Genomic DNA, 17,289 nt, shown 5'->3' with positions numbered 1-17,289 from the left:
CTTGTACACGAGCGTATGGAGCAGCACGACGCATGAGAGCCTAAACAGGAAGCTCATCCAGATGCCCATCGCCAGGTAACCAGTGAATAAAACTCAGGCAGTGAGATCCTATGCAGCTTTTAAAGGAATGGGCCGCTGACCCGCACATGATACACACAATCTAGAAGCCAGACACAAACAGGTATACGGTGTAGGTTTCCCCATCTATGAAGTTCAAAAATAGGCAAAACTGGTCTAGGGTGATGGTGGTTAGAGTCATGGGGATCTTAGGGACAACACGCAGGAGTCTGTTTGGGGCTCCAAATGTTGATCCGGCGGTGGGTACATGGGCATATGCATAAAAAATGCGAGTTAAACACAGGATTTGTTTTAACATTACTGAATATAAGTCAAACCTTGGCTTAAAAAACATATAGAAAAATAAGAATATTTATCTATAGAGATTTGTGATTTGTGGGAGTCCTGGGTCCCAGCTCCGTGCGAACCCTCTCCCCACTCTGCTCGCACCAGGCCCTGCCCTGTGATCTTCCCAGACTCTCCACAATGGCGGTCTGGACCCGTGCGGCCTGGCCTAAGGGATGGCAGAACGGGAACAGGTGTCCCCTGTGTTCCTGGTCTTTGTCCTTCTGTCCTAATTAGACCCAGGACTAATATTTGCCTTGTGGAATGCAAACAGAAAATAGGGGAGGGATGGGAGCAGGGCTGGGCAAGGGGCAGGGTGGGACCTGCGGCCACTCCAGGCCCCGCCCAGGACGGATAGGCAGGAGGAGAGGGAGGGGCCTTGCGGAGAAGATCCAAGGATTTGGGATGGTCCCCCTTCTGGGGCCAGAAGCAGGTCCTAGGAGGTGAGAGAAAATAGACCAGAGGCTCACAGGCCCTGGACCTCGCTCCTCCTCCTGAGTGGCCACTACTCCTGGACATACCCCCACAGCTCCCGGGTGGGAAGGTGGTTGAGAGGAGGCTCTCACGCTGGTCTCAGCCTTCTGTCTGTGTGCTGTGATTACATCAACCTCCCCCTTGGTTTACATCCACAGACCCACTGATAAGCACTTACTACATTTCACAGGCATTTACATTCACAGTCTCCTTCAGTCCTCACAACAAAGTACTGTTCCCATTGTACAGATGAAGAAACTGAGGCTCACTGACACCATTAGGACTGGAAGGAGCCTCAGGAAGATCCTGCAACCCCGCTAGTCTAAGTTGGCCCACGTCTCAGGAGGGAGACTCTGGACGATGGGGGTCACTTACAATGGCCTTTCCTTTATGACTCCCCCCCAGGCCATCTCTCCCTGGTCCCAAGAGGACCTGTCTTCCTGGATGGCGGGGGCAGCTGTCTATACACTAGTCTCATGGCCCTGACCTGCTGACCTCTCCCTCTTGGCTGATTTCTTCATGTTAGTTCAACATTAACCCAGAGTGGTCAGCACAAGTCCTCAGAGTCCCCGGAGCGGACACACTATGGCGCACATCCGAGGCCTTTGGGCAGCGGGCTGCCTGGCCCTCGCTGTCCTGTTGAGCCTGGTGCGCGGCCAGCATGGTAAGGGGGCTTGGAGGCTGGGACAGGCTGGCAGGCTGGGATGCGGGTGCATGGGCAGGGGTCTGCTGGCTTGACCGAGAACAACAGGGCCAAGGCCCAGGTGGGTCTCAGTTCACAGCACACGACTTCGGGAAGGAGTCGGGTGCTCAGGTCTGGATGGACCGGGACTGCTTCTCTCCTGCCATACGGGGAGCGGGCTCTCTAGGGAATGGGGGGGAGCTAGGGGGCTACTGCTGGCAGCCTTTTGGGCCCTGCCACCATCCCAGCATCCCCGTTCGGAAGCCAGGAGGGCAGGCTAGGCGGGCTTCCTGCCCCCACGGTTGCCACGACTGCCTGGCTCATGGAGGCCACTGTCCCACGTCCCTCCTACTGCAGTGTTCCTGGCCCCTCAGCAAGCATTGTCGCTGCTCCGCCGGGTCCCACGCGCCAACAGTGGCTTCCTGGAGGAGTTGCGCAAGGGGAACCTGGAGCGAGAGTGTGTGGAGGAGCGGTGCAGCCACGAGGAGGCTTTTGAGGCCCTGGAGTCTGTCATCATAACGGTGAGGGGAGGGCTCTGCAGCACCCGGTCAGGTCGAGGCGGGGGTGGTGGGTGAGGTCCCTCCAGGTGGGCCCTCTCTAAGACCACAGAAGGGCAGGGGTGTCAGCTCTTCAGCTGTTGGTGACAATGTCCCCTTGGGCCTCATTTCACTGGGCTGCCAAGATGAGTGACCTCAGCCATTCTTCTTCTTCTTTTTTTTTTTTTTAAAGATTTTATTTATTTGACAGAGAGAGAGACAGACAGAGAGGGAACACAAGCAGGGGGAGTGGGAGAGGGAGAAGCAGGCTTCCTGCTGAGCAGGGAGCCCGATGTGGGGCTCAACCTCAGGACCCTGGGATCATGACCTGAGCCAAAGGCCAACACTTAACAACTGAGCCACCCAGGTGCCCTCTCAGCCGTTCTCGAAGGTTCTGACCCCTGGGCTGTGTCAAGGTCTGACAGCCTAGTGAGGCTCCAGGTCATCAGGGGCCCCTCCGTCTTCTGATGTCTGTCTGCACTGGGGTCTCCGGAGGCCCCGGCCCGCATGGCTGCTGAGCTTCAGCCCTGCTGCTACTGTGGGGTGTGGGACTCCGGCGAGGCCTCAGGGTGCGGGGAGCTCTGTGCAGCCTTTCCTTTCCTCAGGGCTCTGCCTGGGCCCCACGCTCCCCCTTCTCCAGCCTAGCCCATCTATGGGAACACTTTTGGTCTTGGTTGGCAGGGGGGCTCTCCTCTCCTCAAATCCTCCTCTCCCCCGTGGGCTTGGGCTTCCGGAAACAAAAGTAAGAAACTACCACAAACCTCCTCAGACAGAGCCTGGTTCCTGCACGAGCAGGGTAAGGGAAAGAGGAAAGTATGAGGAGAAGAGATAAGGTCTACTGACAAAATGAGACGAAACAGGACATGCCACAGCCTCATGCCAGCTTTCCTTTTCAGGAGGTGTTCTGGAGCAAGTACATAGGTGAGTGCTGAGAAGGGTTTGCTCCTGGAAGGGGTTCCTGGGCACCCCAGTGAGAGAATGTTCTACCCTGGAGAATCTTCTGGTCCACCTAGTGATCCATTTCTCCACCCATGCCCCTTCCCCCTTCCTCCCTCTCTCCCTCAGTTCCTTCCATCTGTCTCTCCACCCCTCTGTCTCTGCACTCTGTTCCACACACCTGTGACTTGAATCCCTCCTGTCCCTACCCCAATCACAAAAGCGTTTCTGGGTCTTTTTCAGCTTGTGAGTCAGTGAGGAAACCTCGAGAAAAGCTCATTGAATGTCTGGATGGTGAGGAGCCGAGGCAGGGGTGGGGGGCAGGGCGGGAGCGGGCAGCCTGGGAGAAGAGCGGAGCGGGTGGGCCAGGAAGTGCGGCCCAGTGTCTGACCTTGCCGTTCTGTTTCTGAAGTCAAGGACAAATCCTTGCCTCGGGCTCTGTGCCTGGCAGTGAGGAAGAGGATTCTTGTTGGAGGAACAAATGCATGAATGGATGAGGAATTCATTCTCATGCGAGCCCCTGCCAGTCTGTCTGCCCCGCCTCCAGGGCAGAGCCCTGATGAGGTCACGTTCATGCTCCAGAACCTTGTGTGACTCCCCATTGCCTCCAGAATAAAGCACAAGCTTCTTAGCCTGGCGAACTTGTCAGGTTCTGGCCTTAACCTTCCCTTCTGGCCTTATCTTCCATTGCACCAACCAACCATGGGCGCAGACATCCAGCTACTCTGACCTTGAGCACTTCTCTGAACATGCCAGGATGCGTCTACCTCCCAGCCTTTGCTTTCATTGTCACCTTCCCCCGGAGCAGCTATCACCGTTTCCTGCAAACTTCCCTGTCCTTTAGTCTAGTTCAAATGCCACCACCTCGCTGAACCTGCAAGGGGTCTCCCCGCTCCTCCCCAGTCTTCTGAATACGACTTTAATATAACACTAGACCCCAGCTCTTGATAACTCTTTGGCCACTGGCCGTGCTTTAATTTGTTAAATAACTTCTCCAACAGACACTTCACTCAGCCCCTGCTATGTACCAGGCACTGTGTCAGGTGCTGGGCACTTTAAGAGAATGAAGGGGCTCCCCCGTGTCCTAGGGAAACAAAAATGCAAAGTACCCAGTGTGATCGCTGGAAAAGCTCTGTTCCAAAGGCCCTGAACTGAGGAGCTCTGATGACAGGACAAGCAGACCAGGGTCGGATTAGAAGGACCTTGTTTGCTTTGTCATCCCACTGGCCACGAGAAGCGGAGCCACGACTCTAAGCTCCCTGAGGGCAGGGAGCTACCTTGACTCCGTGTTTATTCATCGCTATGTCCTTAGTGCCCGGCACAGTGTCTGGCCCACAGTTGTCAGGTGGACGGTGGGCACTAGGTGAGCTTTGGTGAGTGCTGTGAGATAGACTGGTGGACCGCTGGGTGCGGAGGAGGTAGCTGAGGATACGTGGGTTGAGGGTCACGTAGCAGAGGTAGCCTGGTGGAGGTGGACAGACAGGGCTCTCTGCTAAGTGGGAGAGGGGACAGAGCTGCAGGATGAGAGACCAAGGCTGGGGTCTCTACAGGCAACTGTGCGGAAGGTCTGGGTATGAACTACCGGGGGAACGTGAGCGTCACCCGCTCGGGCATCGAGTGTCAGCTCTGGAGGAGTCGCTACCCACATAAGCCTGAGTGAGTGATAGGCCAGCCCCGCGGCGGCCGGGAGGCAGAGGGTGTGGGGCTGGGAGACCCCGGATGGGCGGTGCTGCTGCTGAGCAATTTCCTGTTCCAGAATCAACTCTACCACCCACCCGGGGGCCGACCTGCAGGAGAACTTCTGCCGTAACCCGGATGGCAGCACCACTGGGCCCTGGTGCTACACCACAGATCCCACTGTTCGGAGGGAGGAGTGCAGCATCCCTGTCTGCGGTGAGCTGGAGGGCTGGGCGGTCTGTGGCCAAGGTCAGGGGTCTCCAGAGGGCCTGGCAGCCTGGGACTGGAAGCCAGATCCTGGCTACCTTCAAGCATGGGTTAGTCATTTACAACGTATTTGGGCCCATGGAGCAGTGATGGCAGGAGACCTGAGAGAGCTGGCCCCCTGCTGCCTCCCCAGTCTTTGCTTCTTTGCTTCTGTTTTTGTTTTTTAATTTATTTATTTGACAGAGATCACAAATAAGCAGAGAGGCAGGCAGAGAGAGAGGAGGAAGCAGGCTCCCCACTGAGCAGGGAGCCCGATGTGGGGCTCCATCCCAGGACCCTGGGATCATGACCTGAGCCGAAGGCAGAGGCTTTAACCCACTGAGCCACCCAGGCGCCCCCTTTGTTTCTGTTTTTTAAAAGATTTTATTTATTTATTACAGAGACAGGCACAGTGAGAGAGAGAACACAAGCAGGGGAAGGGGGAGAGGGAGAAGCAGGCTTTCTGCTGAGCACGGAGCCCGATGAGGGGCTCGATCTCAGGACCCTGGGATCATGACCTGAGCCAAAAGCAGATGCTTATTGACTGAGCCACCCAGGCGCCCCTCTTTGCTTCCTTGTGACCCAGGCTGTGGCTCATTCCAAATATGCTTTCCTTCCTGCTGGAGGCCCTCTTCTCTCCAGGAAGCCCTCCCCTAACCATTTCAGTGCACGTGCCCTTTTCTGAGCACCGCAGAGCAAAGCTCATAGTGCCCCGCCCCGCATGATGTTGTCCTTGTTCTTTCACATGACGCGTCAGTGAGCTCTGGCCACAACAATGCTGTGAAACCCCCCAAATCACAAGCCACCACGAAAGCTTGGGGGCATACACCCATAAGCATTTCTTTCTTGTGTCCGAGGGCTGGCTCGGGCAGCTGAGCTGCTGTGCTTTCCTGTGTCTGTGGTGGCCACTAATGTGGGCTGAGCTTGGCTGCTGCTTCTGCTTCCAGCAATGGGGTCTCACTGAGATGGCTCCCCATGTGGGTTGGGTCCCGGTCCGCTCCACATTACTCATCCTGGGGCTGAGGCTGAAAGGCACCGCCTCCCAGGGGGATAGCAGAGGCCAAAAACCTATACAGAAACACACAGTGTGTCTCAAGGCCTAGGCTCGGAACTGGTGCATCGTTCTGCCCACATTCCCTTGGCCAGGGTGAGCCTCGTGCTCCAGGCCAAAGTCACACCTTTGTGTGGTGTGGGCAGAGGATGAGGATTGAGGCAGGATAAAGAGTTAGTGCCAGCACTCAATCCACCAAATAGGGGTTGGTGTTCTTTGTCCTTCATTCATCGCTGTTGGACCCAGTACTTGGTCCCGGGACAGGTCTTACAGCAAGTCACCAGTCATGGTAACAAAAGCCATATACCAAGCCTGCCCACCTCCAATGGCCTGCAGGCCCGCGGAAACCGGCCTGCTGCGCGGGTAGGCAGCCACAGTCCCCACTGCTTTTCCTGCTCTGCTGCTACAGAAATAGAGTCCTTCGGTAAAAACTCCGGGCAGTCACTACCGGCAGATTACAGCTAGCCCAGGAGGTGAAGCCCAGTTGCTCTCTCTGACTCATGATACACCAGATACAGCATGTGTTTTGTTTAACTCTCTCGACAACCCTGCAAGAACGGTCCGGGTCACCCCTTTTATAGGCAAGTGAGGTCAGAGAGGTCGAGTTACCTGAGGTCACATAGGAAGAAGGTGGCAAGGCAGGGAGTCAAACCCTGACCCCCTTGCCGCGCGGGGTCCCACCCCACCTACTCTGCTCCCCTGCATCCCCACCCACCAGGCCAGGGGGGCGTCACTGTGCCCCTGACCCCACGCTCTGGAAGCCCCACCGTGAATCTGTCACCCCCATCGGAGGCCTGCATCCCTGAGCGTGGCCGGTACTACCAGGGTCGCCAGGCGGTGACCGCGCATGGGTCTCCTTGCCTGGCCTGGGCCAGCAGTCAGGCCAAGGCCCTGAGCAAGGACCAGGACTTCAACCCTGCCGTGTCGCTGGTGGAGAACTTCTGCCGCAACCCGGACGGGGACGAGGAGGGCGCGTGGTGTTACGTGTCGGAGGAGCCCGGTGGCTTCGAGTACTGCGACCTGGACTACTGCGGTGAGGCGGGGTGGGGGCCTGAGGCGGGGGGCGGGGCCTGGGGCGGTGCCGAGCGGCAAATACCGCCCCCGGGGGCAGGGCGGCCCCGCCGCTAGGGGGCGCGGTCCGCCGCAGCCCTGTCTCTGGGCGGCGGGGCGGGCCTGGCCCCAAGCGCAACTGAACCAGCTCCCTGCCGGCGCGGAGTTCCCGAGGACTCCTTGCGCTGAGCTCTCACCCAAGGGCCTTCAAGGTCTCCCGGAGGTGGGGAGGGGGGTTGCGCGCGGGCTGGCTCAGCCAGGCCCCAGCCGTCCCTGCTCCCCGCAGAGGAGCCGGTGGAGGACGTGGACGAGGACGGGCTGTCGGTGGACCCGGACGCGGCCATCGAGGGGCGCACCGGTGAGGACGAGTTCCAACCCTTCTTCAACGAGAAGACCTTTGGCGCCGGGGAGGCAGGTGAGGTGACGATGGCGGGGGAATGGGGGAGGGGGCGGGGCGCAGCTCTGCCCCTCACATCTGGCTTGCTGTGCAGACTGCGGGCTGCGGCCTCTGTTCGAGAAGAAGTTGGTGCAGGACAAAACGGAACACGAGCTTCTGGAATCCTACATCGACGGGCGCATCGTGAAGGGTTGGGACGCGGAGGTTGGCCTTGCACCCTGGTGCGTCCTAGGGGCAGCCCCCAGGGTCCCCTCTTTGGCTACCCTTCCCTCACAGGCCTGGGCTTCCCAGATGATGACAGCCCGTACCCTTCTGAGATTAGGGATGTTGCTTCTCACATGCAGAAGGCGAAACTGAGGCCGTGAGGGCTTAAGGGCTCTGACCCTGGAGCTGTGCCAGGCTGTGCAAATTCTGGACTTGTGGAAGCTGGGGAGGGGTGCAGAAAGCAGAAGGCAGCCCCTCCGTGTCATGTGGAGGCCCTGGTCGGCCAGGGCAGCCAGCTCAACCTGGGGTCTGGGTCCAATGGGCACCTCTGTCCAGTGCTTAAACCTGGGACTTTCTTTTTTAAAAGTTTTTATTTATTTATTTGACAGAGATCACAAGTAGGCAGAGAGGCAGGCAGAGAGAAAGAGGAGGAAGCAGGCTCCCTCCTGAGCAGAGAGCCTGATGCGGGGCTCAATCCCAGGACCCTGGAATTAGGACCTGAGCCAAAGGCAGAGGCTTAACCCACTGAGCCACCCAGGTGCCCCAAGCTGGGACTTTTTTTTTTTTTTTAAGATTTTATTTATTTGACAGAGAGAAGCACAGCGAGAGAGGGAACTCAAGCAGGGAGAGTGGGAGAGGGGGAAACAGGCTTCCTGCTTAGCAGGGAGCCCGATGCAGGGCTCAATCCCAGGACCCTGGGATCATGCCCTGAGCCACAGGCAGACGCTTAACGACTGAGCTACCCAGGCGCCCCCAACCTGGGACTTCCTACTTTAGCGCAGGCCCCCAGCTCCTCATGCTTCTCACTCCCCCTCCCAGGCAGGTGATGCTTTTCCGGAAGAGTCCCCAGGAGCTGCTGTGTGGGGCCAGCCTCATCAGTGACCGCTGGGTCCTCACTGCTGCCCACTGTCTCCTGTACCCACCTTGGGACAAGAACTTCACCGAGAATGACCTTCTGGTGCGCATCGGCAAGCACTCCCGCACTAGGTACAGAATGAGGGGGCCCGTGGGTGTCTGTCAGGGGTCAGAGTCCTCCAGAGTGACACGAAGGGTTCTGGTGGCTCTGGGGCCTGTGGGATACACGGCCCAGAGTAGAAAACCCAGCAGACTCTGCTGGAAAGGCCATTTGGCCATGTCTGGACTGAGACTTGAAGACAGACTGGGGCTTTGCAGAGAGTGAAGTCCTGTCCGCCTGCCCCAGCTCCTCTGCAGGCACCAGCATGTGGCCCAGGTGTGAGCTCTGAATGGAGGCTGTTTGCATCAGGGCTCCGGCCCGTGTTCCTCCCACACCTGCTGGGGCTCTCTGACTCCGAAGCCGGGAGCAGCTTCAGGCCGGGAGACACGGCCAGGGCAGGAGCCAGCCCTCTCCACTCACAAGTAGCCCAAGGGTCACCCCAATTCCTGGACCCTGAGCGCAGGCAGGAACTGGCTGCCCCTCACAAGGAGGCTTACAGCTTCCCCATTTCCCTCTTTGCACAGGTACGAGCGAAGCATCGAGAAGATCTCCATGCTGGAAAAGATCTACATCCACCCCAGGTACAACTGGAGGGAGAACCTGGACCGAGACATAGCCCTGCTAAAGCTCAAGAAGCCCATCATCTTCAGCGACTACATCCACCCCGTGTGCCTGCCTGACAAGGAAACTGCAATCAGGTGGGCGCTGGAGGGCATGGGGGATGGGGGCCCCAGGACTGAGTTCTGGGCCCAGGGGATCCTCCCCTTTCCAGGCCTCAGGGGCTTGGAGGAAACCCAGAAGTTCTTTGGGCACCACTGTTTGAGATTCTGGTCTCCAAGGGGCAGTGTTGGGGCCGGGATGGGCGTGGGGGGACTTCCAGGAGGGTTGGTTCTCATGAGGTCCTTCTCCCTTCCCCCCAAAGACTGCTCCGCGCCGGATACAAAGGTCGGGTGACCGGCTGGGGCAACCTGAAGGAGATGTGGACGTCCAGCGTCACCGAGGTGCAGCCCAGCGTCCTGCAGGTGGTGAACCTGCCCATTGTGGAGCGGCCGGTGTGCAAGGCCTCCACTCGGATCCGCATCACCGACAACATGTTCTGTGCCGGCAAGTGCCCCCAGCGTGTCTGGGCCTCCACTGGGGACGCGTGGGGGACTGGAGACGCGGGAAGGGCGCAGGCCTAGTCAGGTCCTGGATCTGGTCACTGATAAGTCAAATGGCTTTGGGCAAAGTTGCATAATCTTTTGGAGGCTCAGTTTCTTCATCTGTGAAATGGAGGTGCAAGTCTCTGTCCCATGAGGTTGTAGGAGGGCTAAATGGGGTAGTAGATCTAGTAAGGTGCTAGGCATGGTGCTAGTCACTGGTTACGTCGTCCATCTGTGTGAGTCCAGATAGCAGCATGAGGCCATGGGTGGGGGCAAAGCCTTGTTCCTTCAGCCATTCAGCGAATACTTTTTGAGTGTCTGTTGTGATCAGTATTTACAAGGACCCAAACACAATGCCTGTGTCCTCACAGAGCTTCCTTCCTAGGAGGGAGTGTCCATAAGCAGATGTAGAACCCAGCAGGAAGAAAAATTAAGCAGAGTAAGGGAGAGAGAGCTGGGGACAGGACGGTCCAAATAGAGTGGTTGGACAAGCCTAGAGAAGGTCTCTCTGAGAAGAGACGAGAAGTGAAGAAGTGAGCTAGTCTAGGGTAAGTGCATTCCAGGGTGAGGGAGAGCAGATGCAAAGGCCTTGAGGTGGGAGCCTGCTTAGGGTGTCTGAGGAACAGTGGGGAGCCGGTGTGGCTGGAGTGCAGTAAACACAGGCAGGGCAGCAGTAGATGAGAGGAGGGAGGTGGGCAGGCAGAGGATGGCAGTTATCTTTGTCCAAATAGCTAACCAGCTGTCCCTACACCATTAAAAAAAAATTGTATCTTTGCCCCAGGTAATTTGATTTTTTGAAAAGATTTGATATTATTTATTTATTTATTTTTAAGATTTTATTTGACAGAGAGAGATCACAAGTAGGCAGAGAGGCAGGGAGAGAGAGAGGAGGAAGCAGGCCCCCCGGTAAGCAGAGAGCCCGATGCAGGGCTCGATCCCAGGACCCTGGGATCATGACCTGAGCTGAAGGCAGAGGCTTTAACCACTGAGCCACCCAGGCGCTCTTATTTGTTATTTTTTAAAAAGATTTGCTTATTTTATTATAGAGAAAGAGAGAGCAGGAGCAGGGGGAGGGGCAGAGAGAGAGAGGGGAGAAGAGAGAGCCCCAAGCAGATTCCGTCCTGAGTGCAGGGCCTGATGTGGGGCTCCATTCCACAACGCTGAGATCATGACCTGAGCTGAGATGAAGAGTCACGTGCTCCATTGATTGAGCCGCCAGGCAACCTTGATTTGTTTTTTTTTTTTAAAGTGTTCTCTACACCCAATATAGGGCTTGAACTCGTGAGCCCCAAATCAAGAATCCCGTGCTCTACTGACTGCCCCAGTAATTTGAGATGTCACATTTCTCACATACTAGGCTTCTATTAATACCTTAAGTCCGTTTCTATTAGAAGATACTCCATGTGGTTCTCCTGGTCTGTTGTCTGTTCTAGTAAAGCACTGCCTTGTTTTGCTTACAGAGGCTTTAGAGTATGTTTTAGTATCTGGTAGCGTTTGTTGTTTCTTGCAGTTTTTCTTTCCAGTGTTTTCCTGGTAATTCTTGCGTGTTTATTTTTCCATATGAACTTGGGTGTCCACTTGTCTAGCTCCATAAATAAAAGCTGATGGATTTTTTTAAATTAAAATTTTAAATTTTTTTATAAACATATAATGTATTTTTATCCCCAGGGATACAGGTGTGTGAATCGCCAGGTTTACACACTTCACAGCACTCACCATAGCACATACCCTCCCCAATGTCCATAACCCCACCCCCCTCTCCCGGTCCCCCTCCCCACAGCAACCCTCAGTTTGTTTTGTGAGATTAAGAGTCACTTATGGTTTATCTCCCTCCCAATCCCATCTTGTTTCATTTATTCTTTTCCTACCCTCTGAACCCCCCACCTTGCATCTCCACTTCCTCATATCAGGGAGATCATATGATAGTTGTCTTTCTCTGATTGACTTATTTTGCTCAGCATAATACCCTCTAGTTCCATCCATGTCATCGCAAATGGCAAGATTTCATTTCTTTTGATGGCTGCATAGTATTCCACCGTGTATATATACCACATCTTCTTTATCCATTCATCTGTTGATGGACTCTAGGTTCTTTCCATAGTTTGGCTATTGTACACATTGCTGCTATAAACATTCGGGTGCGCGTGCCCCTTCGGATCACTACGTTTGTATCTTTAGGGTAAATACCCAGTAGTGCAATTGCTGGATCATAGGGTAGCTCTATTTTCAACTTTTTGAGGAAACTCCATGCTGTTTTCCAGAGTGGTTGCGTAAAGCTGATGGATATTTTTGTTGGGAGTGTTAAATTTATGAAGTATTTTGGGAGGACTGACATCTTTTTGATGTTGAGCCATTCTTTTTAAGGACAAGAAATGTCTGCTCATTTGCTCAAGTCTATATTGTATCTTTCTAGAGTACTGCCATATATTATGATTTTTTTTCTCCTTACCCCCTTATTTTAAATATTTGTGTTTCTTGAGTAAATTAGTGAGTGGTTCCAAAAGCAAACAAGATATCTAGGAATTTGACTTTTTAGTGAGGCCTGATGCTTTTCAATTCTGTACCTCGTTAATTTCTCCTTTTTTTTTTTTTTTTTAAAGATCTTATTTATTTATTTGACAGAGAGAGATCACAAGCAGACAGAGAGGCAGGCAGAGAGAGAGAGAGGAGGAAGCAGGCTCCCTGCTGAGCAGAGAGCCCAATGCGGGGCTCGATCCCAGGACCCTGAGATCATGACCTGAGCCGAAGGCAGCGGCTTAATCCACTGAGCCACCCAGGCGGCCCTAATTTCTCCTTTTATCTTGAAAGGTGTTTTCTTCTTTATGCTTTCTTTTGTTTTAGTTTGTTGTTCTCTTTCTAGCTTTTCGAGCTGACAATTCGGTTAATTTATTTTTGTTCTTTAATTTTTACTGAGTAGGGCTATGCATTTTCCTCTGTTCACAGAAAACACTATGTAATGTTTTCATTATTATTTTTTGGAAATTCTGTAATTTCAGTTTGTATCCCTCTTTCTCCCAAGAGCTGATTAGTAGGAGGTTTTTAAGTTTCCAGCTTGGAGGGCCCTTTTATGTTTCAATTTTGGTAGTAATTTTGAGTTTTGCTGCACTGTGCTCCGAGAGTATTTTTTGTAATATTTCTACTTTATGGAACTGATTTTTATTTATTTTTTTTTTTTTTGCAAGAGAGCTGTTTGATCAATTTTTGTGACTGTTATGTGTATACTGGAGATGTGTAGGTATGTTCTCAGTTATCCATGTGTAAAGTTTGATTCATATCCAGAAAGAACCAAAAAAAAAAAAAAAGTACCTTATCACTTGTTATCTGGGTCATTTATTTTTAAAGGTTTTATTTTTCAGTAATTTCTACATCCAACATGGGGCTTGAACTCACAACCTCAAGATCAAGAGGCACGTGCTCCACTGACTGAGCCAGCCAGGCGTCCCTGTTTAGGTCATTTATATCCTTATTTATTTTCAATTCACTTGATCTGTCTTATACTGTATTCGTGTTCTGCTAATGTATTTCTGTCTCCTTGAATTGCTTTATAAATGCAGTTGCTGTGCTGGTCAGTGCAGATATTCATAACTGTTATTGATTCATTGTGAATTGTGGCTTTTAGCATTAAAAGTGTACTTCACATTATTTTCAATTTCAGGATCACTGTCTCTACTGTGTTGTTTCCATTAACCTGATATACCTTGTCCATCCCATTACTTTTAACCTCTAATAAATCACTTTGTTTTGCCTTTTATATCCAGCATAGTTGGGTCTTGCTTTTTGCGAGTCAAACTAAAAATCTTTTTAATAGGTGAGTTAAGCCCATTCCTATTTATTGATGTGACTGAATAAGTATTAATTCATATTATTTTGTAATTACGTTTCATCTGCTCTGTTTTTTCCCTGTGCAATCTTTTCTTTGTGTTTTTAAATATATATGTTTAGGAAGGTTTGCATTTTTGTTCCAATGATTATCTTTGGGCTCCTACCTTTTTGAAATGCCCATAGTTCCTTCCTTCTTTCTTTCTCTTTTTTTTAGTAAAGATTTTATTTATTTATTTATTTGTGGGAGAGAGAGAGAGAGCATGAGAGGGGAGAAGGTCAGAGGGAGAAGCAGACACCCTTAGAACTGGGATCCTGAATCGGGACTTGATCCGGAGACTCCAGGATCATGACCTGAGCCGAAGGCAGTTGCTTAACCAACTGAGCCACCCAGGCGCCCAGTTCCTTCTTTTCTATATGACCTTTAAATTGTTCATTCCCATCTATTGGCTATATGGCAATCAGGGAGTTTACTTTCCTCTTTCAAGATCTTTGATATTTTTATTTTTTATTTTTTTAAATATTTATTTATTTATTTATCTGATAGAGAGAGAGATCACAAGCAGGCAGAGAGGCAGGCAGAGGGCGGGCCGGAAGCAGGCTCCCTGCGGAGCAGAGAGCCCGATGCGGGGCTCGATCCCAGGACCCTGAGATTATGACCTGAGCCGAAGGCAGCGGCTTAATCCACTGAGCCACCCAGGCCCATGGAACTTTGATATTTTTAGATGCATTTTTTTCTACTCGTCAGAACAGGTAAGCAGCCCTTTTGCCGAAGCTTCCATCACTTGGTTGGATGAAGCCTGTCGTTTAGCAGATGCTCCAACAGCGGTTACGGGTGTAACTTTCCTGTTTCCATGTTTACAACTGTTCTTCTGTCGTCCTGACACCTAACGCTCTGCTTGGCTGCATATAAAATCCACGGCTTACATTTCGATTTTTCTTTTTTTTTTAAAGTATACCTTCGTTGTTGCTTACTTTGTATGTTGTTTTTGAAAAATCAGATGCTGGAGTAATTCTTTGGAACTTGTAAGGTGTTTGGTCTCTTGCTTGGAGGCCTTGAGGGCTTTTTCCCTCATCCTGAAGTTTTTCTGGGCTCTGTCTCAGAGTGGAGAGCTTCGGGCAGTCTGGTCAGCGGCCCAGTGGGGCCCCTTTCAGCATACATACACCCCCAACTCTTATTTTATTTCTGTGAAGTTTTCTTAGATTATATCATAAATATTAGTTTTGTTCCATGGTTTTATTTTTCTTTTTCAGAGATTCAGATTTCTTCCTTGGGCTGAATTCCATTTCAGCCCCTTTCTGCCTTGCATTTCTTCCTATTGTTTATCCATTTATTTCTAATTTTTGGATTTCTGATGCAAGTTGTTTTGTTACAGCGTACAAACTGGCTTGAGGAAATTTAATTCGGTTATAGTTTTCTTCTGTTTCATGGTTGTGAAACATGGTTTGGGGGACAATTTTTGTTAGCTGAGGTTGTTTTTTCGTATTTTTTTGGTTGGTTTGCTTTCCTGTAGTATCTTGGTGTGGATCGATTTAGTTGCCATTCACACGTGTTCGGGCTCATTTACAAGATTCCGATTCAGCCGCACCCACTTCTTTTATCCAGCGGATATTTACAGCCTCATCTCCACATGAGTGGTAGTATTAGATGCATAATTAAATATATTAAATTGATTTGAAGTTTGGGTGTTCTCTGTATTCCGGTGATGATGATGATCGTGTGTGTGTGTAGCTTCTGTTGGTCTTCACGTTATTTCATATTGTTTACGGAGGGTATGAGGGTGATTTTGGATAAAGGCAACTGCCATTATCCTCAAGCCACCTGTAGGTCTAATGTATTTTCTTTTTAAGTCCTTCTGCCTGTTGAGTAGCGAATGGATTGTGGGTGGGGGGAGTAGAATTCAGGAAACTTGTTCAGGGGAGAGTTACACGTGGTGTGACTGGGGCGGAAGCGGTGGGAAGTGGCTGGTGGGATGTGATATGTGTCGAAGATGGAGCTGAGAGTCCGTGCCGAAGGACTGCGAGTGTGGGGTAAGAGAACGAGGCGCCAAGGAGGACCACAAAGGGTCAAGTGTACACTCGGTGAACTCGCTGTGTTCAAAGGGGGTGTGGGAGAGTGAGCTCTGCGCCTAAGCCCTGCTGTTCTCTCTCAAGGTTTCAAGCCCAATGAAGGGAAACGAGGGGACGCTTGTGAAGGCGACAGTGGGGGACCCTTTGTCATGAAGGTAAGCATCGCTAAAGGCTAGGGGGGCGGGGAGATCTTCCGGGGGCAGGGAGGAGTAAGGAGGGGCTGTTTTCAGAAATGGTTGCCTGACAGGGTACTGCTGCCATGCTGTGGACTTACCCTCTTGGAAACCCCATGTTTCTTCCTCAGAGCCCCTTTAACAACCGCTGGTATCAAATGGGCATCGTCTCATGGGGTGAAGGCTGTGACAGGGATGGAAAATACGGCTTCTACACACACGTGTTCCGCCTGAAGAAGTGGATACAGAAGGTCATCGATCAGTCTGGAAGTTAGGCGGCTGTTCACTGCAAAATCATAGAAACCAGTCCAGCAGGATTATTTTTGTGGTTTGTTCCTAAAGCTGTATAGTTCCAATAAAAGTGGCTGTCAACAAGCCTCCATGCTCCAAGTGCTGTTCGTGGGCAGGCCAGAAAGAGCCAGCATGACTGAATGAATGGGACTTAGCACGTCCACCACTCCTAGAATGGGGGGTGGGCAGGGAGGGCAGGGGCCGGGGAGGTGGCAGCCTGAGGGGCTGAGCCCCGAAATGCTCCAGACTCAGGGCCTTCATGGGTTCCCTCATTTAATGCTCGGAAGAGGTTAGGTGAGGAGATAGACTAGAAGTATCTTGTCCAAGGTCACCCAGCTGGGAAGGGTTAAAGTTGGACTTGAAACGGAAGATACTGAAGCATGGGCTTTCAGTCGCTCTGCTGTTGGGGTGGTAAGGTGCTCGTCCCAGGAACAGAGATGAGGCAGGGGGAACAGACCAGAGCAAGGAGGGGTAAGGAGCACATCTTTCTCTTTACCTCTGATTTTCCTAGTAAGTCCCTATATCCTTCCGAATACCATTAAAATGACATCAGATTTAATGCTCCCCAAAGGCTAAGTATTTTAAGTGGCTTCATCTGGGAGTACTGTGGGATAGGGTGGTTAGGAGTATGGGTCCCAGAGTCAGACTGCCCGGCTTCATATCCTGGCTACTCCCTTAAAAGGGAGAACCATGGTTGAGTCAATGACTTCCAGGAGTCTGTTTCCTCCCATAGAAGGTATGAGGACATTCTTACCTAATATGGGTGTGAGGATGAAATTAGGTCATTTGCGGCGTGCACTTAGCAGAAAGCACAGGGCCCAGTACGCGGTCCGCAAGTCATCGCTGCTCTCGTTCCCACTCCTGCCTGGTGCGGGCGGAGTTCCTCTGCCACCCCCTCCTCTTGGCCCTCCGAGGAGCTCGTCAGTGTGGTGGTTGCTTCCTGGAATTTCCACTCCCATAGTAGTTACAGACTTGAGCAACTGGCTTTTCTAAGAAATGGGCCTTTACAGCTGCCCAGTCACAGCATGTTCTCCAAGGTCACTGCTGGCAGAGTCACTGGTCCAGGCTGGAGCGCGGCTCTGACACATGCTGCCCTTCCACGGAGTGCCACAGACTTGCCAACTGCCCCGTGGCCTGCTGCCTCTTCCGTCCGGGGCATTTGTGACTCGGGAGCTGGACACCAC

The 17,289-nt window shown here is 52.2% G+C and overlaps 1 protein-coding gene across 1 annotated transcript; it reads left to right on the top strand.

Moving 5' to 3' along the window:
- The first annotated feature begins 1,416 nt into the window (after positions 1-1,416).
- On the top strand, positions 1,417-16,191 carry F2 (coagulation factor II, thrombin). The gene is made up of 14 exons (XM_046014680.1): positions 1,417-1,540; positions 1,916-2,079; positions 2,991-3,015; positions 3,274-3,324; positions 4,581-4,686; positions 4,787-4,923; positions 6,723-7,037; positions 7,341-7,469; positions 7,546-7,672; positions 8,475-8,642; positions 9,135-9,308; positions 9,533-9,714; positions 15,726-15,796; positions 15,946-16,191. Exons 1-14 carry the CDS (start codon positions 1,462-1,464, stop codon positions 16,087-16,089), a joined length of 1,872 nt encoding a protein of 623 aa, XP_045870636.1. The 5' UTR covers positions 1,417-1,461; the 3' UTR covers positions 16,090-16,191.
- The last annotated feature ends 1,098 nt before the right edge of the window (positions 16,192-17,289 follow it).

Source organism: Meles meles, chromosome 8, assembly GCF_922984935.1.
Source record: "Meles meles chromosome 8, mMelMel3.1 paternal haplotype, whole genome shotgun sequence".
NCBI classification, from domain to species: domain Eukaryota; kingdom Metazoa; phylum Chordata; class Mammalia; order Carnivora; family Mustelidae; genus Meles; species Meles meles.
This window is presented reverse-complemented; position numbering and strand designations above follow the sequence as displayed.